The 25,794-nt window shown below is 42.8% G+C and overlaps 1 protein-coding gene across 1 annotated transcript in view; it reads left to right on the top strand.

Annotated features, from left to right (window-relative positions):
• Positions 1-6,096: 6,096 nt before the first annotated feature.
• LOC147641402 (receptor-like serine/threonine-protein kinase At1g78530) overlaps positions 6,097-25,794 on the top strand; it is a 28,570-nt gene continuing 8,872 nt past the window's right edge. Inside the window, exons 1-6 of the mRNA XM_086821045.1 lie at positions 6,097-6,684; positions 6,771-6,906; positions 11,024-11,095; positions 11,200-11,271; positions 11,582-11,653; positions 11,799-11,870. Of these exons, the coding sequence (XP_086677171.1) occupies positions 6,597-6,684; positions 6,771-6,906; positions 11,024-11,095; positions 11,200-11,271; positions 11,582-11,653; positions 11,799-11,870 (512 nt within the window). The 5' untranslated portion in view covers positions 6,097-6,596. The remainder of the gene's footprint in view (positions 6,685-6,770; positions 6,907-11,023; positions 11,096-11,199; positions 11,272-11,581; positions 11,654-11,798; positions 11,871-25,794) is intronic.

The following is a 25,794-nucleotide window of genomic DNA, read 5'->3' on the forward strand; positions in this document are numbered from 1 at the left end:
CTTGGTATAGGGTCTAGGTGTACTAGGATTATTCACTTGAGGGGAGGTGTTGAAAATACAAGTTAATAGGGTGTGTGCGAGAACAAGCCCTTGGTTAGAGGCTGTAAAAGAGAAGATGTAAATGTGAAAGAACCTATGAAAAGGTGAGAAGAATCTACTGGGAGAGAATAAAGGGTAGCATGAGAAGATTTAGGAAGTGTGGAGATATTCTGGGAAAAGTGAAGAGGTGGAGAGAATCAGGGAAAAGAGGTTATCTTGTGTGTACATACCCTCCTTTAGCTAAGTGGTACATTTCAAGCTATTAAAGCTTGCTGCATACGAGTACATATATAGGGAGAAATAAGTCATTTGTTGTAATCAACTTCAAAAAAATAACTAACTGTTATCATTGTCTATGTTATTGTGAAATTTGTGCTTCATGTGTGTATGTGAAAGATCTTGGATGTTTTGTGAACACCCTACATTGTCACATGGCATAGCTTACAAGTCTTGTGTGTTGAGGCAAGAATTTGTTTATTCCCTATATTAACTCCGGTCGATGGTAGGGTTATTTGGGGTTGACATCATGGCTTACAAGTCTTGTGTGTTGAGGCAAGAATTTGTTTATTCCCTATATTAACTCCGGTCGATGGTAGGGTTATTTGGGGTCGACATCATGCATGCAACCATAGGTGGCACATGTCAAAGCCCTTTTGTGCCAAGGCACAAGATCTTCATGCATCACATCCCACATCCTTGAAGTATGTAAGCATCTCATTTGAATAGTAGCATGATTGTTTAAAGCCGAGGGTGTTGAGAAAAAAGTAATTGACTTTATTTTCAATGTTCACATGTATAGGGTTGATTGTTGTGGTATTTAAAGATATGTTACGAAAGGAGAGTGGATTCATGTAATAATGTGTAGTATAGCCTTAGGTTGTAAAGCCCCCTAAAGGTGCTTATCCATGATTGGGATTCTATGTGTGAATGGCATATAGTTGTGTTGTTGATGTGCATTATTTTAGAAGAAAATTATTTTAGATGAGTTTGTCATTAGATGATTGAAATTTGAGATTTGCACCTTGAACTAGTCCCAAAAGCCAAATACACGCAATAAATAAGAAATAAATGAATAAATTAGCACCTACCTTGAGTCATAGAAGAAGGGTAATGGAGGAGTGGGGCCACATACAATATAATTGAAGGTGCTTACTGTAACTAGTGGGAAAGTTGTAACTAGTGGGGAAGTTGTATGTAGTATGGGTACAAATGTTGTTCAATGAATTGGCAACACGAGAGATGGCAACGTGTTAGTCAAAGACGGAATTGTCTAGAAGAATGTAATAGCCTTTTCAGCATGCCAATATAATTAGAGAAAAGGCACACAAATAAGGCATGTATCCCTTTTTTTTTTCCCAAAGAAGAGCTTCACTGAAGGATCAAATGAGCAGTATAACATTTGTAAAAGGCTAATTTCCACACAAGACCAAAATTAGCATAGTTGATACCAAAATTAGAAGTTGTGGTTTAGTAGTTAAAAATTGTGTGTGTGTGTGTGAATGTTCTATTGAGAGGAGGTTCATTTCTTTATATTCCACACCTTATAGGGTGGTTTGTTTTTTTTTGTTTTTTTTGGGAGGGGGGTGGGTGTGAGAGGGGCATGGGGTATTGAACCTGCACGCCTAGTCTTTGGAGCCAGAGCTCTATTGTTGCGCTGGCGCTCCATTGCCAAAAAATAATAATAATATTTTCTTTGTGTTGAGCTCGCAACCATAAGATTTTTGGCCGTTTTTGCCTTGTTCTCTCCCAAGTTGCAATTGGTTGTTGACCTCAAGGCACTGTGGAAATATGTTGAAATTTTGAAAGCCCTCACAACCTTTGAGTGACAATCTTTTTAACCTCAATGCATACAAACTCAACCTAATGGGAGATGGTTGAGAGGAGGAGGAGTAAAGGAGATAAGGTGAAGTTCAAGTTGTCATCCTATAGAATGTGGACACATCATCTCTAGTTTTGAACCATCAAAAAATTATGTGTCAGTGTATTTATGACTTTGTACCAAGGGTTACTTTTTGAAGGGCTCTAATCTACCCTCAACCTTGCCATGCAAAATGGAAAAATTCATATTTTCAATCCATTTAAAGCGCAATTTTGATGGGGATTTCAAAAAGCCACAACGAGAAGGTATTTCAAAATGATTATGAAGGTTGTAAAAAAACAAGCATGGAATTCGCATTGTATTTGGGCCCTAGAGGCGGGGTCGCCTTTTGATGAGTAGCCCTGCTTGTCATTATGTTGGGAGTAACCTTAAAATTAAACCATTTTTTGAGGTCTTGGACATGCAACTGGCCGAAAGAGCATAAAAAATGCTTGAAAAACGGGCACGCAGATTGTGAAAAAGCATCTACTATTATCTAACCCGACTAACGTCCCCCCTCCATGTGGCAAATTTTTTTGGACCTTCTATCACGCAACCCAGCATGTCCGTGCCCTCCACGTGGCGTTGCGCCGTCTTCTTGCCGACATTAACATGCAACCTAGATTTTTCGTGCATGCTTTTGCCACGTGAGGTCACCAACATTAACCACGCACATGTTCGTGCCACATGACGCCTACCTAGATTAACCATGCTACCACACCTGCTATTTGGCTCTGCTTTGCCTCCCTCTCCGCGTTTGCTTTGCTCTGCGTTTGCTCCCCTCCTGAGGTTCTCTCTCTCTCTCTCTCCCCCCCCCCCTCTCTCTCCCGAGTTATGTGAGTATTGGGTGGCCAAGGCAATATGGAGTCTCTCTGTCTTGCTCTCTCTCTCCATCCCTGACACTCTTTGTGTGTGTAGGTGTCTCCGGGCGTTCGCTCTGGTCATCTCTCTTAAGTCCTTATATTTTTCTCCATGGATGTGTGTGTGTGAGAGAGAGAGAGAGGGAGAGAGAGAGAGAGAGAGAGAGAGAGAGAGAGCACTTCTTCATTATTTACAACATGTGTGTTCTTATCCTTTTCTTAGTAGGTGTTGGTGGGTGTGTGTGAAAAAAGAGAGAAAGACAGAGAGAAAAATGACACACGAATATTTATTTTCGAATTAACTTATGCTTAGGGATACATTTAATAACTTCTTGAAACACTTGACGTGATTCGTCTTTATCACACCAGGGATTGTCTTTTATTTCATAAAAATCAATCAACCCTAGACTTTCTTAATATTCATCAACGAAATATTTTCATCTAAATCTTTTGAATCTTCTAAATATATAATAATTATAAAAATATCGTTCCATCCACTTGCTACAACCGACCATGGCCCAAACCAAGGCAGCCTAGGAAAAAAGCGACGCTCAAATTCAGCAACTTCTCCCTTTCCTCAAAGGAAAGAGTATTCCTCATATGCTCAAAAAAAATGAGAGTCACCTGCTTCACTTACATGCACACACACACACACGCGCACACACATACTCTCTCTCTCTCTCTCTCTCTCTCTCTCACACACACACACACAAACACACACACACACACACAATGTAAATAATCACTCTCTCTCTCTCTCTCTCACACACACACACACACACACACATCCTACTACGATGTACATTATACACTCCCTCTCTCTCTCTCTCTCTATCTCTCTCTATCACACACACACACATACAACCTACGACGATGTACATTATATTTCTCTCTCTCTCTCTCTCTCTCTCTCTCACACACACACACACACACACACACACACACACACACACACACACATACACCCAGAACAATGTATGTATGTACACACACACACACACACACACACACACACACGGCATGCACATTAAAATTACTTAAGACATTTATTAAAAAAAAGCACACACACATACACAAACGACGCACACACACATACACAAACGACACACGGCATGCACATTAAAATTACTTAAGACATTTATTAAAAAAAAGCACACACACACACACATACACAAACGACGCACATTAAAAATACTTACACTTTAAAAAACTTGATAAACTTTAACATTAAAAATTTTAAAAACTCTCTCAAACAAACACACACACACTCACACACAGCCCGCGCACACATATACTCTCTCTCTCTCTCTCTCACACACACACACACACACACACACACATGGCATACACATTAAAAATACTTAAGACATTTTAAAAAACAAACACACATACACACACACACACACACACACACGGCCTGCATACATTTAAAAAAATATTTAAAAACACACACACACAAACACACCCACACTCACACACACACCCCCACTCTCTCTCTCTCTCTCTCTCTCTCACACACACACACACACACACACACACACACACACACACAACTTGCACACATTTAAAAAGGGTCTCTCTCAAACACACACACACACACACACACGACGCTCTCTCAAACATGTGCGCACACACACACACGGTGCACTGTAAAACTTAACAAATATTAAAAACAAACACATACACACACACACACGACGACACACACACACCCACACCCACACCCACACCCACACATACACATACACACACGACGCACTCTCAAACACACACACACACGGCAAGCATTTAAAAATTAAAAAACTTAAAAATACTTTAACACACACACACACACACACACACACACACATGGTCTGCGCACACACATTATATTTAGCTCTCTCTAAAACACACACACACATACACCACACGGCGACACACAACGCACACACACACCCACACACACATACACACAGGCAACGCATAAAAATTTAAAAAACTTAAAAATACTTTAACATTTTAAAAAACAAACACAAACACACACACATGGCTTGCGCACACATTATATTTTATAAATATATAAAAAACTCTCTCTGAAACACACACACATGGCCCCGACGCATGATTGTAAATTAAAAATACTTTAAAAACTTAAAAAAGCAATGATGAGGCTGACCTATGTAGCAAGCCGAGAAGACACTAGGAAGATGATGAACGCCGAAAAAAAGTCGAGAAGATGACGAACGCCGCATTACATGAAAAAAAGTCGGGAAGACGAACGCCGCATTACATGTATTTATTTAAACACACATGTATACACACTAAAGGGAAAGCACCCATATGTACAAATTGAAACACACATGTACACACACTTAGTAGTTGCAACTATGTTGTTTACACCCACAAGAGTTTGAATAGAGTATATATGTGTATACATAAGTACATTTAAATAATGAAGAAGTGTGCTCTCTCTCTCTCTCTCTCTCTCTCTCTCACACACACACACACACACACACACACACACACACACACACACACACATCCATGGAGAAAAGAATACAAATACTATGTTTGATGAATTATGATGTTGTAAATAATGAAGAAGTGTTGCCTCTCTCTCTCTCTCTCTCACACACACACACACACACACACACACACGCATGCACGCACGCGTACACACACACACACTATTTATTTATATCAATTACTATTTATATATATAAAGGGGTGTACACACATATATACTATTTTAATGTACATATGTATGAGAAGACCTCGATCAACTACAGTCTATGAGAGAGAAGAGAGTCTATATGTGTGTGTGTGTTTGTGGGGAAGAGAGAGCTTCGAGAGAGAATCTGGCAATGCTGAAGGGGAGTGAGAAAGAGAGAGGAGGGAGGATTACAACGCACAAACACACAGAGAGAGAGAGAGAGAGAGAGAGAGAGGGAGGGAGAGAGAGAGAGAGAGAGAGAGAGTGGTGAATCGTGTGCCCAGCTCCTACCCTTCATAGAAGGCCCATGCCACTAGTCCATGCAAGGTGAGGCCCCAGGGTGGGCCTTGTGATAATTGAATCATCATCCATAAGCCACACTCGTATCAAATCATTTCTCATCATGTGAAGGAACATTAAACACAGAACTCCTTGTTGTCTCATGTGAAATCAAATCTAAGTTGGGAGGCATGGCCGCATGGAGTCGGAGCGTAGCAATTTGCGAAGGTGTGGCTTCTAATAAGGTAGGGCCATGACTGACTGGCGGAATGCGCGTGACCCGCATGCTGTTGTTGCAGTTAATAAGCCTACGTTACACGTAGACTCCAGGCTACACAACTGCGTGGCCGTCAGCCTGCCGCTCCTCTACCGTGTTCCTCTCTCCCCCCCCCCCCCTCCTCTTCTATATATCCACTATTACGCACACACAGCTAGAGAGTTCACCAGAAAAGGGAGCTTTCCACATCAATAGGGTCAACTCCTCCTTCCTACCTGCACTCAAAGCCCGCTTTTGATTAGCTTTCCCGTGACCTGCCACCCAAACTGCTGCCCACGGTGCACTCTCAATCGCTATCGCCAGATCAGAGCTCTAAGCCACCAATGCTCTGGATATTTTCATACAATGACAGACAGACATGTCACATGTCCTCCCATTCCATCATTACTTGAAAAGCGAAATTTGATGCCTGCAACAACTACTCACGTGGTCGTACTGTAGTACTCTTCCCAGCAGTTCTCTCTCTCTCTCTCTCTCTCTCTCTCTCACAGTGCTCACACAGTGCACTCACACAAACCTGTGCAGCAGCCTGCCCTTAAATTGTGTTGATGCCTCAACAAGGCTAACTGGTGAGCCGTAGGTTGCAGCCAAATGGCCACCACTGCATTCTGCTTCTTCATGCTTCTCCTCTCTACCTTCTTTGGATCCCCTCCCGCAGATGCATTATTATCCCAAGAAGGTACCCTAATTTCCCTTCACCTCTCCTCTTTTCTGCACATGTATATTTCCCCTCCGTGCATTTTCATCTCATCTCATTTCGTGCAGGCCAGAGCTTGCTCGCATTCAAAGCAGCCGTAACTGACCCTGGAGGGGTTTTAGCCAATTGGAATTCTTCCCACGTGTCCCCTTGCAATTGGACAGGCGTCTGGTGCGACCCCCTCTCGAGCAATGTGATTTCCATGTAAGTTTACTCCGATCCAAGCGTTGCATTTGAATGGTGTCCTTCTTGAAATGGTGAACTGCAGACCCAAATTTTACCTTCAATCTAGTGGCTTTTCCTGTCCAATTGGGCTCTGCCAAATCTTTAGCTGCTGTTTAGTGAATTCGATTCGTAGCTGATTTGATCCACTAATACGGGCAATTTTTAATTCTGAATTGGTCCCTGCTCCTTATAAAGAGTGATAAAACTGGGGGTGTGTAAAGCTAGCGGGACTCAAAGTCCAACCAGTGTTCGCGGAAAACATTCTTCTCGACAGATCGTATGTCTAATGACTTCAAAGTTTCATCATATTAAAAAAAAGTAGTATTTGCCTACTTTTTAACTGAAGAATTTCCACAGATTCTTTGAAAGTGGAAAAATAAATTTTTACAGGTAAATTTAAGATTCATGCAGGTCCATTCTGTATAGTCTGCAGATTTTCTGTATCCTCATCCAGGACAGCGTTCTCCTATATCTAGTTATATTTAGTTATATAAGTAGAAATTGGAAAGACTGTTTAGGCTGGTGGGTTTTGAGCTCGGGTTCATGCCCAGCAAGTCCAACCACCAGGCTACATGTCTGTGAACCATTCTCCTATTTCTAGTGAGAACTGTGTATACCGTAAGCAACTGCCATGGCACCATCAATTCGCGTATACTAACTGAAATCATAGGGAGAAGGATCGAAGATGAGACTTTTTCCAAAGAAACACTACGCCACATTTGAGCATGTTAAATGCTGTAAGGAGGAGTTTCTAATACAAGTAATGATGTGCTACGAATACAAACTTACTTCATCTCAACAAGAAAAGAACAGTACGCCTGGCCAAATGCGGGGCTTGGCCATGCGGCCGCACATTTCTGCTCCCTCTCTTACTCCCACTCAAAAATCCTACTTTGTCCAATGTTTCTTGGTGGATCACTTCTCCTGAGTCAGTTCATAAATCCTAAAGCATCCATCCTCTAAGCTTGAGTTCTCTTTTGTTTTTCTTAAGGTTATAAAGTAGGACCAAATTCCCTACTTTGAACCTCTTGGTATTTATATTCAAATCGAACCATCTTTTTCTCCTTTTTGTTTTGGCATACATGCCCACTACTAAGTGCAGCCTAGTCTCAATGTCTTATTTTTTTAAGTTTTATGAGTCATTAAGATAACTTGTGGGTGGCCAGTCCATTCCATCTCTTTGGTCACTCTTAAAGTTGGGAACATGAAATCTACAGGGAGAATTGCATCTATCTTGAACTCTTAAAGTTGGGAACATGAACTCTATACTAGGGAGAATTGTATATATCTTGAAGACTAAGTTATAAGGTGCAATCCCTATGGCCAAGTCCCCGTTAGTGACTTGCACATTGCCGCTCCCCTCACGAGTGGGGGACTATTCTGGAGCTGCCACGTGGCCGAGCCCTGCTCTGCCATGTGGCAGTTCTATAATAGTGTGCATTATAGTGTAGATTATATCTCTTGCTATAGGCATTCAGTGGGTTTTGAACCCATTTCTAGGTTGTGGGATTGAAATTGTTGTGTACTCAGATTTCATGTAGACAAGAAAAACAAGGTTGATGCTTAAGAGCTTACAAATGATATTGACAGAGAGATGCTCCTAGTTCAGGATCTGAAATTATGCCTTTTTTTTTGGCCAGAGGCAGAGTTTCCCAATGAGTGACTTTTTATGGTTCCCAATGAGTGCCATGCAAGAGCATGCTTGACCTAGGAACCATCACACACTTGGCTGCCTTTAGTCGTCATCTTAACATGCTTCATTTGTCAACTTAAATACTGCTGTGAACTTTGTTTGGGAAACAAATGGAGCTCATGCACTTTTCGTATCTTATCAGGATTGAATTCATCAGTGAACTTACATGATTCTACATTGACGAAAACACGAGTTCTACGTTGGACCTAAATTGCTTTTGAGGCTGTGGTATTGATGAAATTGTTGTTGTACTTTGGCGACTTTGAGCTGTCAGAGAGCAGTGGAGTAATCAACTTGCAGTGTATATCATGGGGATGCTGTAGAAATGTATGAGGAGGCTGCCAATGTGAGGCTTGTTCAGGTGCAAGCAAGGTGTATCACTCTTGCATAATGCTGGCCAGTGCCAAGTGGGAAAGCCAAGTGCCAAGAGGAGACACAAGGGCACTCAGCAAGAGCAGCATGATTTGAGAGACCTCTACCACAAGGAGTCCTTATCACAATCTCCAAACAGCTACCTGCCTGTGAGCACCTTCAGAGCAGAGCCCACAAACCAAGGATCTTTGGGACCACATCAACTTAGAGGAGATTGACAGGGACCCAGAAAAGAATCGAGATAAGCTTCTTAGATGCACAGAGAGATTGGCACATAGTTCTGTGGAAGGCAAGATCCTCAAGCCTCTTTGAAACCCCATGGCCTCGAGTAAGAGTGAGCCCTTCACAATGAGCATATGGAGAAAATCACTGACTGTGGTATCCACAATGTGATGTTCACATGAAAACCTCTCCTCACATTTCCATTTCGTTTTCATCTTTTGTCATGATAGCTCTTGTTGCATGGGTGGAAGCCTTGCTGTACTGATCCACGTCCCTCAGCCTGATTAAGAACAAGATGCTGAATGAACATGATTAAGACAGAGGAGAGAGAAGAAGAGAGAGAGAGTCGTTGTCAGGTTTTCTTTATTATATGGTACAAAAAGGTGATTGTATGTCTGTACATGATCTAGGTCCTTGGTCTACCCCCAAAGGGGTGACCTCTGGCCTCTTCTACATGCTTAATGCTGAATGCTACTTCTTCAATGATGTGAATGATGAATGTGCTGAATGAATTATGCCAATGATTGGCTATGCTTATATATGTTCATGAAGTGCTGGTCGACCTGCATGGACTGCTGTCTGTCAGCTTTGGACAAAATATCCTCATAAAATAACTTGATAAATGCTGCACTTATTGCCATGTTTGCCCAAACCTGCTGGCTGACTGGATGATGCTGGTCTTCTGCTGCCTAGGTTCCCTTGATGGTTGCCAACTGTTAGCTGGATGCTTCTGATGGCTGCCGACTGGGTTCCCATGCCCTCCATACTGCTTATGCTGATGATGATGATGCTGCTCTAAATGCTGTCCTAACTGCTGTCCTAATCAGGGATTATGCTGTTCATGCTGACATAGGCGTGCACATGACATCCCCTCTTGCTAAACTTGATGACGGGGTGGACACTATGTCATCCTTCCTCCCTAGACTACTGACTTCTGACTTTGACCCTACTTTAGCTTTGACCCCGACTTTGACACTTTTGACTGAACACCTTCCACTTCTGATCTTCACTTCCAAGTCTTGTTGAAGAACTGAGCATTTGTTACACTGTTGTCCCCATACGTGCTATCCCTTTCCCTTAACATGGCGGCGGTCACCTGTCGGAACTGATCATGCCTATTGCTAGGCCTTTGGAACTCATCTGAGAGCTTAACGATGTACTGGATCTGAGTACATACCCTTAGAGAATATTTTCTTCTAGCTTCGCCTGTTGGCAGACCACTTCATCTGCTACCTTGGCTTCATTCTTTTGATGGATCTGTGCACCTCCTTGGGACCATGCTTAGTGGCTGAGCCTGACAGCAACCTTGTAGACAAGTAATAAAAGCTAGACGGGCTCAACCTTCACACACTTTGCTGCTGGATGTATTCTCTTGGGGAAGTGTTGTTCACTGAGGACCCAAAAAATTTGTGGCACCCCCTAATCACAAGGCCCTCTTGGTCACATAGTTGCAAATTTCCAGGAGAGGTAAGCCCTTTCTTATATCTCCCTCGGTGATATTGTCATGATGGTTCAATAAGGAGAAAGTAAAAATGCCAACTCAAGGATCATTAGAGAATACATATGATGCAGAACCTGCATGTGTGGGCTACCTTTTCTTATTGAGAGATTAAACATAGCATTCAGTGATAGGCAGCGATCCACATCCCACGGGTATAACAGGCAGGGTTCGACATCGAACCCTGGTCCTCATCCCAGAAAATGAACGCCACTAGGATACACGGAGGCAGACTTGCAGGCTGAACTTGCTTTACTTTAGTCTACGAATTCTCCGAAAATAACCTGTTATTTTTTGGGGGGATATTGCAGAGATCTTGCAGGGAGTAATTTGAGTGGAGTTCTTGTTGCAGATTTGGGACGCCTTAGGAAGCTGCATAGACTGTAAGTTCCAAGTCTATTTATGTGAGATGCATTGTTATTAAAGTTTGTGTGGTTTTGAAACTTAAGGCAATATGAGCTCAGTTTCTTTCGCTCCTTGTCAACAGGTACTTACAATATAATAGCTTATATGGTGGCATACCACAACAGCTAGCGAATTGCACACGGATGAGAACATTGTAAGGTTATTCTATGATTGATGTATTCTATTATTTGGGCAGCTGTCCGTCCATTTTATGACAATTAGACCCTTATTTTAGTTGACTGAAAATTACATTGGTGAGGTCAAGGCCAAACACAAACTCTCCAAGGAGAAAAAAACAGTATAATGTAGAGGGGGACTCCTGTCATGGCTGGCCACTCTCGAGGAAAATTACATATGCTTGGGGGGTTTCATGGAGAGGGAGAGGAGGGGCGGGGGGAGTAACTACAGGCTGTTCCACTTTGTATGAAATGTTTATTAAAAGAGTGAGCTCGGTGATTGTGCAGGAGTCTTCATCACAACAATTTCAGTGGTAGTATACCTTCTCAATTCAGAAACTATGGCCTTCTCCAAGCGTTGTAAGTATTCATGGATGTGATTGAAGTCTTATTTTCTTCCATCAATGCACCAAGCATGACCAACCGTATTTTTTCTTACATTTACCAATGCGTACTTACTGTTGACATACACAAGGCATGAGGATTGAGGAAGTGGCTGTAACAGGTACCTGCAGAACAATCACCTGTCTGGATCGATTTCTTCAAGTTTTGGAAGCTTGAAATCCCTCAGAATTTTGTGAGTAGTTTGGTTTCCTTGTTGGTTTGCAAGAGATTATCGTTAGAAAACATCACATAACCACCACTGTAGACATCTTTTATGGACAATTCTGTGGCTTTGTAAAGTATCAATGGCTTTCTTAACATGCGGAAGAGTGCTTTATAAGAATTACTTCGAATTACTTGAGGACACCATTACATGCGTACTCATGCAATCCGTGGTGTTCTGATCATTGATGTGGGCACCAAAGTATCAATTGCCAACCCTTACATCATGGGGAAGATTTTGAGCCGAAATCCGATTGTCTTGATGTGCCCCGTCAACAGATGGGCTTTATCAAGCATGAACTGAATGCATTTAATGTTGTCAGTTTTAGTGCAAGCCATACCAAATTCTGGGGCTCTTCCATCCTGCTGAGTTTCGATAAATGGCACTGTTGTTGCTGCCCTCAAACTTCATGTGGTTTGAATCCTTGAGCTTAGACCCCCACCACACGTCTTACCTCATGGCAGGTAAGACATCGATTTTCCTTGCAGCAGCTGTCTATTTCTTGTGCGATGCATGTACAACGCACTCATACTTTTCCTCGCAGTTTTCTATTTTTGTGCTTATTCACATGAAAAGATGCAGGGGGGAAGAGAGCTTGAGCTCTAGCAAGCACACACACACTCACAAAACCCTAATAGAGAACACACGAGGTGAGAGGCTGAAAATTTTCTTCTTCTTCACTCAACACTCAACACACCATATACAAAGATAAGAGTACACATAATATGAAAGGTACTCAACCAATACATACAAGGGTTCTCTATAGTGTGAACCCAACTAAATGAGCTGGCGCTATAACTATGCCAGTCTCTAGAATGGCTGTCACACAGCCTGTCATCCCACTGGCCGCATATCACCCAAGATCTCACCAACCATGCCAGTGGTATAAGTGTGGGGCCTATCCCCCAGGCGGGTCATCAGTGTCCACCGCCTCACTAGATGAGCTCGATATCTCAACACTCCCCCTCGAGCTCAACTCCATCTCATGTACACCAAGCGAAGCCCTGAATCTGCGGAGCTTCTCTGTACCCAATGCTTTGGTGAAGATGTCAGCTACCTGATCCTGTGTGCTGACATAAATAAGGTCAAGGTCTCCTGCCAAGACCTTCTCTCTGACAAAATGGTAGTGGACCTCTATATGCTTCGTACGAGCATGAAAAACTGGGTTCCTGGCCAACTGTATACTGCTAATGTTGTCACAGAAAATAACATCTTGTCTATCCACTGATAGACCCAAATCTGCAAGTAGCTTTCTCAACTAAGCTACCTCACATGCTGCTATAGCAGCTCCTCTGTACTCGGCCTCTGTATTATTGGATAGGGCAACCGTAGGCTGCTTCTTGTTGCTCCAAGTCACAGCAGCACTCCCCAAAGAAAACATGAAGCCACTAGTAGATCTTCTATCTGAGATACTACTAGCCCAATCAGCATCTGTGTACCCATGTACACATATCTCTGTCCCAGTTTCATAAAACAGTCCACAATGCAAAGTAGACCTCACATACCTCAGTATGCGTCTCAATGCATCCAAATGCGGTTTCCGTGGAACCTGCATAAACTGACTCACCAACCCAACAGCATAGCTTAAATCTGGTCTGGTGATCGTCATGTAGATCAAACTTCCTACTATGCGCCTATACATAGTAGGATCCTCCAAAATCTCTCCTGAATCTGCACTCAACTTGCCATTCTGATCCAATGGCACGGAAATAGGCTTACAGCCTGTCATACCATACTTGGACAACATGTCCAAGCCATACTGTCTCTGCAGTAATCCAATACCATGTGGTGACCTAATCACCTTAATGCCCAAGAAATATCTGAGCTCATCCAGATCCTTCATCTCAAACTTCTGTCTAAGCAAGTTCTTTACATCAAAGATCTGTGCATCATGGTCTCCCGTAATGATCAAGTCATCTACATAGATGACAAGAAGCACAACCCCTCTATCACCGTGTCTCACATACAGCGAGAAATCTGCATTGGCTACATGAAAGCCAATAGTGACAAGATATTCTGAAATCTTGTCAGACCATGCTCTTGGTGCTTGTTTTAAGCCATACAAGGCTTTCTTCAACCTGCAAACATGCTCGGGGTGACTCACATCCTCATAACCAGGTGGCTGCAACATATACACTTTTTTCTGCAAACCCCCATGCAAGAATGCATTCTTTACATCCATCTGATGTAAAGACCATTGCTTTGATGCAGCCACTGCTATCACAACTCTCACTGTTGCCATCTTGGCAACTGGGCTGAAAGTTTTCTCATAATCAATGCCATATGTCTGCGTATATCCTTTGGCTACCAATCTAGCCTTGTACCTGTTTATGCTTCCATCACTGTTATGTTTTACTTTGTACACCCACTTGCATCCAATGGCTTTCTTGCCTTCAGGCAATTGCACTAAATCCCAAGTCTCATTTCCATATAGTGCATCCATCTCCTCATCCATAGCTTTCTCCCAACACACATTTCCAACAGCCTCATCAATGCATGTGGGCTCTACAACTTGCACAACCTTTGCCATATATGCATAGTGATGTGCCACATAACCATCATATGTAAACCTCTGCACAGGGTTTTTCACTCTCCCAGATCTTCGCAGCTTTTCATTCATGGCTTCCATAGCCTTCTTTACACCAGGTGTTCTCATGGCTGGGATCCCAAGCTCCTCATCAAGGCTTATCTCTGAGCCACTAGACTCTCCATCAACATGAGAATGCCCTGCAGAAATGTCAGGCATACCAAGGGACTCAACCACTTTCTCTTTTCCTTTACGTGATGTACTAATCACATTTGCAGGACTGGTATTATGACGCAGCCTGCCACTCCATGGTCTATCAACAGACCCACTAGATGAGGACTCTCCTGGTCCACTCAAAAACTGTGATTGCTGACTTGCATTCTGTGCAACCACACTTCCACTCACATCAGCCCCAACAGCTTCTTTTTCAGCAGCATACCAGTTGCTCATCTCATCAAAGACAACATCCCTGCTTACCCTCAACTCACGTGTAACAGGGTTATAACACCTGTATCCCTTTTGCTCAAGGGAATATCCAATAAACACACATTTTTCAGCTTTTGGATCCAGCTTAGTTCTCAACTCATCTGGCACATGCACATATGCAATGCATCCAAAGACATTCAGATGAGACAAATCAGGTTTTCTGCCAGTAAACCTCTTCTCTGGAGTTAGATCATGTATGGATGCAGTTGGAGTCCTGTTCATGATGTATACTACTGTAGAAACAGCCTCAGCCCAATAGCTATGCGGCATATTCTTCTCTTCGATCAATGCTCGCGCAATCTCAGCAATGTGTCTGTTTTTTCGCTCAGCAACTCCATTTTGCTGCGGAGTGTATCTGCATGTAAACTGTCTCCGAATACCATTCTTCTTCAAAAGTTCAGAGAACTCATTGGAGAAGTACTCTCCCCCTCCATCTGACCTTAGGCACTTCACATATTTCCCTATTTGCTTTTCAACCAAAGCTCTGAAATTCTGAAAGTGAGTGAACACCTCACTCTTCTCCTTCATGAAATATATCCACACTTTCCTTGTGTGGTCATGAATGAATGTCACATAATACCTACAGCCTCCCATAGACATGGTCTTCGTAGGACCCCATACATCTGAATGCACAACATCTAGTGCATTTCTGCTCACATATCTGTTACGTGGAAATACATGCTTTGTTTGCTTTCCAAATTGGCAAGCTTCACATATTCTCTGCATACCTTCTACTTTAAACTTTGGCAGCCCTGTCACAATTCCTTTAGTCTGCATAAACTTCATTCTCTGCATATTCACATGTCCAATTCTTTTATGCCAAATGTCTATGTCTGCAATAATTCCTGAACCATTTGCAAACATCGCAGCACTCATTTCAGGCATGTCTACATTCAACATAAACATTCTGCCCACTCTGTTGCCTTTTGCAACCAACCTGCACTTGTCTTTAAAGTCTTCAACATAACAACCATCAGGGTTAAACCGAATCTGCAAACCCTGCTCAATCATCTGGCCAACTGAAACCAGATTCTTTGTTATGTTCGGAACGTGAAGTACATCTGCAAGGTACTTCACTTTGCCATCCTGCATACATAATGGCATATCTCCAACATGGGCAATTGGATGAGCAGTGTCATCCCCCTTGTTTCCACAAAACCTGGTCTTTCAAGGTTTTTCATCTCCTTGAACCACTCCCCATGACTTGTCATGTAGTTCGAAGCACCTGAATCCACATACCATACATCATCTTTTTGTATTGCTTCAACATTTTCAGACATGGCATTCACGACATGCTGCATAACAAACAACCTTTCATTATCCTCATTGTTTCTGCTTGAGGATGCATAGTTGTTCTGTTGCACTTTCCCATTTTGCATGTCAGCCTGCTTCTTATAACATTCTGCCTGCACATGTCCAAGCTTACCACAATAAAAGCATTCACGTGCATCATTATATTGCCTTTGCCAATTTCCACGTCCTCTTTGACTCCCCTTGCCTTTGAATTTGCCTCTTCCACTTGTGTGTTGTTGATGTTGTTGTTGTGTATTCTGGGACTGTTGTTGTTGTTGCTGCTGCTGGCCATAATTCCGATTACCTGTTCGGCCACCTCCTTGACCGCGTCCACGGCCTCCTTTACCTCGTCCTCTTCCTGAACTTGTGTAGAAGGCCTGTTGCTCTGAACTGTTTTTGTTTTGTGAAGACTGTTGGTCTTCACCCAAGCTCTTCTCTTCTATAATCAGCATAGACACCAAATCTGTAAAGTTGGGAATGTTTTCCCGAGTCTGAATAGACGTCTTGAACGCCTTGTATTGTGGCCCGAGACCACGTAGACAGACTTCCACTTTATCATCATCATCTATTGACACACCAATAGATACAAGGGATTCCACAATACCCTTTATCTTCAATGCATAGTCATTCACAGACATGCTCTTTTTCTCCACAGTATGAAGTTCATTCTTCAACTGTATCTTACGTGCCTTGGTATTTGTTTCATAGAGTTTTACCAAGGTGCCCCACACCTCCTTGGGGGACTTGGCATCCTGAATGTGCCCAATCATGGTGTCCTGTATACTAATGGAGAGCCAATACATAACTTTCCTGGCTCCTTGGTTCCAGTCTTTAAACTCTTTCACATCTGCAGCAGTCGGATTTATGTCCGGTATCTCCGGTGCCTCTTTATGCTCACCTTCTATGTAGTCCCAATAGCCCTTTCCCATCAGGAAATTCGTCAACCTGAACCTCCAAGCATGGAAGTTGTTCTTATCAAGCTTCTCAGCCACAATCTGGGTTATGCCATCATTTGACATCTTGCCAGACAGACAAATTTACCAGAAATAGCACTCTGGTTTGTCTTGCACAAACTGCTGTATTTTCTGCAGCGGTATTTAGTACTCTCAAATATCACAACCAGTGACTTCAATATGCATACATACACCCAATGGCAACTGTTGACCTCTTTGCAGCACCCACAGTGGCTGCACAGCCAATCTGTTTTCTTGCAGTTCTTAAAACAGAGTTCTGCAGAGAATCGATGACTTACCTGCAGTGCTCGAAATCGCTTGCTTTCTGAAAAACGGAGGTCCAGACGCACCCGAAATGCGTTTTCGGCCCAGAAAACTTTGTTCGATAGGACTTTATAGTTGCCCTATAGCTTTACTCCCGCGAAGAAAGCTCTTCAATCAGAGATCGTTTGTCGGTGCCTCCCGTAGAGCTCCCGACAAGGGTGTAGTCACCAACACAAATAGGGAAGAGTAGTTGAAGCTCTTACCCTCGTACCGCTTCCTGTGGTTCTCTTGCTTGCAGCTCAGCCCTTAGCATGAACCAGGCTCTGATACCATGAAAAGATACAGGGGGGAAGAGAGCTTGAGCTCTAGCAAGCACACACACACTCACAAAACCCTAATAGAGAACACACGAGGTGAGAGGCTGAAAATCTTCTTCTTCTTCACTCAACACTCAACACACCATATACAAAGATAAGAGTACACATAATATGAAAGGTACTCAACCAATACATACAAGGGTTCTCTATAGTGTGAACCCAACTAAATGAGCTGGCGCTATAACTATGCCAGTCTCTAGAATGGCTGTCACACAGCCTGTCATCCCACTGGCCGCATATCATCCAAGATCTCACCAACCATGCCAGTGGTATAAGTGTAAGGCCTATCCCCCAGGCGGGTCATCAGTGTCCACCGCCTCACTAGATGAGCTCGATATCTCAACATCACAGACACTGATTATGAATTGCCATCTTGGAAACCTCTTGTAATTTACTGAAGGTTCAAACAATTGAATCATTTTTGTTGAAATCAAGAGTCTTGTCCTGTCTTCATTGTTGCGTACAATGGGCTCCATTTTTCCATACAATGGAGCCCATGTGATGTAATTACGGTCTTGTTCATCAGCCGAAGTCCGGTGAGCTATCCCATCGTCAAGCATGCTTGGCTGCGAACAAAACCTACAAGCAGTGTTGCTCCGTCTCCTCCAGGGTGCAGCAGCATTTATGCATGGCATCGTGGATCTTGCAGCCGTTGTGTCTCTAAAAGGTCACATGACTTTTCCGGTCTTGTGCCTTATTCCATGGAGCCTTGCAATTAATTGTTACACGTGTAGCTGGCCAATGTGTTTGAAGAGGTTGGAGCTGATTAACAAAAGCAAGGTTTGATTTGTTTAGTTGTAAGTGCTACTGAAGAAGCACTTGGAAAATCTGCTTTGACTTGATAAGTTTTGTTTGAATTTACAACTCTTGTGGCTATTACAAACCCTAAAAAAGGAGGGAGGATGGAACTGGATGTGTCATGGCCTTCCTCAACCATGCCTCCATTGGTGTCACCCCAATGGAGCTATGCAAATGGGTATGGAGAAGAGAGAGAGTGAGTGAGCTATGGATAGCTCTATCTCAACCTCAATGCCTATGGGGATGGAGAAGGAGAGAGAGATGAAGAGAAGCAAGCAATCTTCACTCCGAGTGCACACACAATCCACAAGCATGTAAGCGTCAAAAGAGGCCAAGCAAGCGTATACCACCACAAGAGCACAAGGCTAGGCTCAATTGTGATAATGGGATTATGTGTTTTCTCATTAATAAAAAATGACTTACATACAAGCCTTTTGCGTACAACGCAGCCACGCATGTGGAGTAATGTTAACCAATGTGGTTAACAGTCCTCCCTTCCTAATCATGGTTTCACCCTTAGAATCAGTGTTGAGGCATGCCCTTGAGTTAATAGTAGTAGATGGAGTAGTGTCGATAGAAGTCGTAGCATGACTTTTGGTATTTGGTCGTCCGATGGAAGGCTTTGTAGGACGTCTAGAAGGCTGTCTTGAGCTGCCATCCTTGGAGCCATTGCACTCGTGTGTAGTAGCCGAGTGTCTACTTTAGATTGGGTCCTTTGTTGATGTAGAAGGCGAGTCCTTGGGGACGACCTTTGAATCTTTTCGAGTTAGGGAATCCCACCCGCGCAAGGTGATGGTAAGCTAGAAGAATCTGATGGTGGCGACCACGTCAGGGTTGGGCACTGTTTTGTATTGCCATATCAAATGGAACATGGTGTGAAGCAACCATGCCAACCATGCCTCACTTATGACGTTTGGAGTTGAGGGGCTCAAACCAAGGGAAGTTGAATTAGAGTGTCAAGTTCTTCTCGAGCTCCCTCTCGAACAGGTCCGAGTCCCAACTTTGGGCAAGTTGCAGGTAAATGGGGCTGACGCGGATGTACTTGGGGATGTAGCAATACTCCCTCTACATGTGGGGCTTCAAGAGGTTAGGCCGCTATTCTCCCATCATCTCATGGGTAGTGCCTCCTGTATGCACCTTATTCCTTGGTCCTGTGGTCTTTCTCCCATTGTTTCATCTTTACATCAAGATAGCCTCTGATCAAGGAGATATCTACCCCGTTAGTGATGAGGTTGGACTCTTCTAGGGAATGGAGTTGGCGTTCAAGCACCTGGATGACCTTCTCGTAATTTGTATTATCTAACAGATCATGTAAGTTGAATGGGCGATTCAGAGGATCAATTTGCTCGGAGTCTTTTGGTGGGGGACCTTGGAATTTCCCCTTCTTCGTCAAGGGCATTTGGTGGAGTGGCTTTTGGTGATGAGGCAATTTGGACAGCCGGAGCATGTGGAGGGCACATCTAGGCCTTTGAGGACTTCTCCCAAGGTGGTGGGAAGTGGGGGTAGTTTGGAAAAGAGTTGGGGAGGTGAGGGTGGTGTTGGCGAGTCGTGGGTTGTTACCATTGGTGGAGTGGTAGGCCGAGGTGGGAGTGGCAGAAAGAAAAGTAGCGCCGAGGCTAGATGGATGGGCCATAAAAGAGTTTATGGGGTGGTCGGTTTCTCCAATCCCTGGAACAACGGAGCCTGCAGATGGGGTAGTAGAGGAAGATCCACCTCCCGTAGACGGTAGGAGGACCTTGGGGTCTAGTACGTGTGCCACCAGTGTCTTGTCCTCCGTGATGTCATCATGACCGTCACGAGTATTGTCGTCATCATCGCCATCCTCCTCACCCTCCAGTTCTTGCTTGACTGCGGTCACAGGTTTCATGGATCCGTAAAATGAGTGTGTGGTGGCCTAGATTGTTTGGTGATGTGGCTGAATTGGTAAAAGGCTGTGACGAATGTCAACGGTTCTCTATCATGCTCAATAAGAATAGGATGCCCCTACACCTTATCCTTTTGAGCAGTGGCGCAGGCATTGACTTTGTTTGGTCTGAGTAGTCCAGCTGCACAAGGCACACAGACTCACTATCTTATCGCAACCACAGACTAGTGTACCAAATGGGTCAAGGCAGGTGCCACCATAAAAGCTCTGGCTGATGGCCAAATTCCTATACAAAAATGTATTCACTAGATTTGGGTGACCGCTGGAATTAGTAAGCGAAGACTTCATAAAAGAAGTCATGAGTTTCATGCTGAAGGAATTTATGGTTGTGCATCACAAGTCCTCATGATATTACCCCCAAGAAAACGGCTAGGCTGAGAGCATTGCCTACAAGGTATTAATCAACACCACACCTTTCAACATAACCTATGGGACCAACATAGTTATGTTAATGGAATTCTTGGTATCAAGCCTAAGAATCGCAGTCAGGGGGTTACAAGAGGGCAGGTTGCGTGCAGTCTATGGCATGATAGTTGAAAGACTATGGTGCCAGCACAATGGTTTGACGATAAGCTTGAAGGCAAGGACACGGAGGTCAAGGGCATGGTCCTCATGTACAGCACAAATAACCAAAATGTACAGCATAAGCTTAAGTACAGAGGAATGAGACCATTTCTAGCCTTTGTTGAGATGCTTCCATCAGGAACTCAAGGGGGCTGATGTCAGATTTGCCAACGGCCTTACTATTTAAAGTCGTCTCCTTTATGCCTACAAACCTTCGACTTCATGACCTTATACACCAAACTAAACTTAGAAGACTTACGTGTAAGGATTAGATCCCTTATGACGAAAGTTTTTGTCTATAGATTAGAAAAGGATAGATGCAAGGCTTTATTAGTAGAAAAGTCAGCTTTGCATTTTGATTTTTCTTGGTTAAAAAGTAAAAATCAAGATGTAGAAAAGAGAAAGAAAAGATTCACCAAAATTGTAGACAAAGATGACATTTGTACATGGTTAGATTTTCTCCTAGATAACCTTTATATATCCTTAGACGACTCTTTATTTAAGCAAGCAATTGGTACCAATTGTACCGTCTTTCTTGCTAATTTTTATCTTTTTACTTATGAGTTTGATTTTATGGAACACCTTATTTCTGCTAATACTTGTCCTCCTCAAATAGCGATAGTTGTGCTTTTTTAGACCTTAAGATCACTCAATCATCTTCAGGCTTCATAGTAGATATTTATGACAAACGCTTACAACCTGAATATGCTAACTTAAAGATCATTCGGATGCCACACTTTTCTTCCAATATTTCTGATACAGCTAAGTATGGTATTATATGCTTTCAACTTTTTAGATTCTCTCGTCTTTGCTCTACTAAATTTGCCTTTATCTCTCAATCATGCCATCTTATTTTGCTGCTTATCGAAAAAGGTAGTTTCAATAAGATTTTGAAAAAGGTTCGTTCTTTCATGAATCGTAGTAAGTTTATCTTTGGTATTTCAGCTTTTGGAATGTTTAAAATGATAAGGAGTAAGTTTTATAAAAGTGGGGAGCTGAAAAGCCCACTTAATTCATAATTCAATACTCTTTTTTGTAAAAGTGGCCTGTTCTAGCTTAGAGTAGGGTTTGTTGTTTTAACTTAGAGTAGGCCTTGTTTAGTCTTTTCTTTCTCGCTCTAGCTTAATATAGACTTAGTTTGGTTCTTTCCTATGTTTTGTGATTGTTTGTTGTTATACCCTAGAGCAGACTTTGAGTGCTAGTCTCTATCATGGCTGAGTATGCCCATCACCTCCGGAGAGTGATAGAAACTCAGTTCGCTGGTTTTATAAAGCATGTTCTTTTGGACTAACCTTATACAAACCTGCATCTGCTCTTGCGCACTGATGACGTGAGTAGGGATGTCATAGCTTATTGTCCACGCTATGCATGATAGAGTTGATGAACCGACACTTCATGTTTGGATAGACATTGGAGTTAATGGTTGCACTATTGAGTCGAAGTCTTTTTTAAAGTTTGGTTCTGGCTCTTAGTGCTTTAGGTCTAGAGTTTACAGTTCTCTGTTTTGTTATTTTGTATTTTGTATTTTGTATTTTTTTTGTTTTTTTGTTTTTGGTTAATGTCTTAATTAAAAGTCTTCGTTTGATATTATCTTTTGATTTCCTCTCCTTAGTAGCTAGGTTTGTTAGTTTATTTATTTTTGATCTTTCAAATGCTTTGTTTTTGTCTTTTTCCTTCTTCACTACTATTTCTTTCTCAAATCTCTCAATTCGTAAGTTCAGATTTTTCTAACCTTATGAAGGTATATAAGATGAAGTCCCTACCTCCACCTTTTCACAGATCCTTGCCAGGGTGCCGCAGACCTCCCAGGCATGCCTCAGCATGCTTTTCTTCTAGGGAAGCCTTTCCTTTACAGAACCCACGACCCTCTTCAAGGTGCCCTACCACCCTCTCACTTTGAACCTCAAGGGATGGTGCTGAATCCTCACCTCTACTTGGATTGGCTGGACGAGTGAGCTCACAGTACCCGAGGGCCTTTGCCCATTCCTAGCCAACTCCATCATCATGAGAGAAGCTATCACCTGGATGAGGGGGCTGGGATGGCACTCCATCAATGATACCTATGGGCACTTGGTAGCAGAAGCCAGTGCAGGTGCTTGGGATTTGGCGTTGTTCGAAGTACTTTCCTCTATTGGCGGATTGTATCCAATAAACCTCCCAGAACACATATACATGACCAGATTATTGGCTTGAAGCTAACTAGGCTTGGTTTAGTTGCTGTTTGAGGTAGTCTCTGGAATTTGGGTTCTGCCAATTCTTCAATATTTTTTGGTCTCTCTTGGCCCTTGGAATCTGCGTTCACAGGGGCGAGAAGTGCATTCTCATGTGGAAAGATGCGTGGATAAAACGAGTGAATGTGCATGGATATGTGCTTGTGTACGGACGTGGATGAGTTTGGGAACAAGCATTCGCATATTGGACAGGTGTATGTGAACGTGCATGGCGATATGTGAGAACGTGTGTTCTCAGGTTGAGTGAACAGACGTGGCTGGACTGCTACTGATTGCCGTGCGAATGTGCATTTGCCAAAAAAACAGTAGGCTTTCGATGAAGGAAAGTGTGTTCTTGGGTTGTAGTTGATTGAAGGAACATGCGTGCTACCTTTGTTTGAGAACAAACGTTCGTTGGGCTGGCAGCACTGACAACTGAAGTTGTGGGGCAGCGAGCCATGTGATGTGTCAGGTGACGACCATTTTGGGAGTTGTGACGATTATGGAAATGATATTTTCTAGTTATACTCTTCAATGAGTAGATTGGTTAAGGTTCTTCGCAGTGCATAGGATGTGCATTCGTACGTGCAAATGTGCTTTGGCACACGTCAGTCGGGTACGTTGGCAAGTCGACCAGAGAGAAATTTGCAGGTTTTTCACAAACAATCCAGATCTTGTTCTCCAATTAGTCCTTAATGGTGCACAATGCAAGCTAATGATTAATCTACTCCTAGGGTTCCTATTGTATGCACAATGCAAGCTAATGGTATTTAAGCTAAGATCAATGGTGGGATTAAGTCCTTAATGCCTTCACAAAACTTCAAAAAGCAAGAAATGAAAGAAATTGTAGCATGGGTGCTTGCAAAAGCGCACCTAATCATAGACTTAAGCCCATGCACAAACTGCTTCTCCTTCATGTTCAATACACAGTAGAGAGAGAGGACCTAATCTACCATATATTACTAACATGAAATATATACAATGCTGAATAGAGATACTTAGTGGTAGCTTTGCTCGAGTTCTCAATGACTGAATGATGACGGATGGATCACTGACTGATCAATGCCTCAATATGACTATGGCCTAGACTTATATTTATAGTATCTAATGTTAGTGGCTACCAACCTTGATAATAATGTCCAACTAAGTGTGTTCACACAATAACTCAATAACTCTCCACATTGGGCACTTGGACAATATTACAATGATCTGACACAATAGCCCTTACAAACACATGAATCTGGACACGTACTCGAGCTTTGAGGTGGCCAGCATGTCCACGACAGAAATGGAAAAGAGTTGATGCACCTACTTGAACACTTGAATCTGGATCGTGAAGAAATGCTCCTTGCCTCCAAGGCTCCATAGCTCCAAATAAAAACAAACAACAACAAAAAACACACAAGTTAGATTAAACCAACCAATGGATTTACATTCAACTGTGCAATATTCAATGCCACTCGTAATAGTGTAGCAAGGGAGTCCTACGCTAGGGTGCCTCTTTGGCAATGACGCCAAAGATGTTCACCAAAATGGAAACTCTTGCGCTTTGTAAGAGGGAGAAGAAGGGAGAAATGCAAGGGTTATAGCCCGTTTGCACCTCTAGTTGTTCAAGATTGAACAACCGTCTCTTGTGGAGAAGCTAGGGTCCTTAACCATGCCTCCATTGGTGTCATCCTAACGGAGCAAAGAGGGAGAGAGCTATGGATAGCTCTATCTCAACCTCAATGCCTACGTGAGTGCAAGGAATGGGGGAGAGATGGAGATGGAGATGGAGATGGAGAAGGAGAGGGAGAAGAGGAGAAGCAAGAAATCTTCCCTCCAAGCTCCAAGTACACACACCCAATCCACAAGCATGCAAGTATTTAAGAAGGCAAGCAAGCATACCATCACCACAAAGGCACAAGACTGGACTCAGTTGTGATAATGGGATTATGTGTTTTCCCATTAGTAAAAAATAACTTATATATATAAAATGTTGTTTGTCCAAGGAAAGTCCGGGGGCTCAAAAGCTAAAGTAAAACTAATGTCCTAGGCTATATATAGTTTTCCACAAGCTTGGGATTTAACAATCAATTGGCTTTTCACAAGTTGTAAGCTTGGAATTTAACGATCATCCGGCATTACACAAGTCTTAAGCTCGGAGATATCCCAATATCCATTACATTTAGCACATTGCACGACTAAAAAGAGATATGGCAAAAAGGCACAGTGGTGCATTCGGTGTAATGTTGACCACTGTGGTTTATAGTGAATATAATCGAAAGGTATTTATCTCCAAGATTGATTGATGTATACATTAGGAACTCAATGGAGTCTTCTTGGGCCCTTTAATTTGCCATGAGGTTATGGAAACGTTTAACTTTTTGACAAATAGGAGCCCGCCATGTAAGCAAAAACCATGGGTTTGTAAGAGAGGTGTAAGAGTGGTCAAAGGGTGCACTTTTTCTCCCAAAAAGGGGGGGAAGCAATTTTACAATTTTCGGACCTCCATAACT

The sequence above is a fragment of the Cibotium barometz genome, chromosome 2 (genome assembly GCF_041138505.1).
Source record: "Cibotium barometz isolate CiBa-2024 chromosome 2, ASM4113850v1, whole genome shotgun sequence".
Lineage (NCBI taxonomy): Eukaryota > Viridiplantae > Streptophyta > Polypodiopsida > Cyatheales > Cibotiaceae > Cibotium > Cibotium barometz.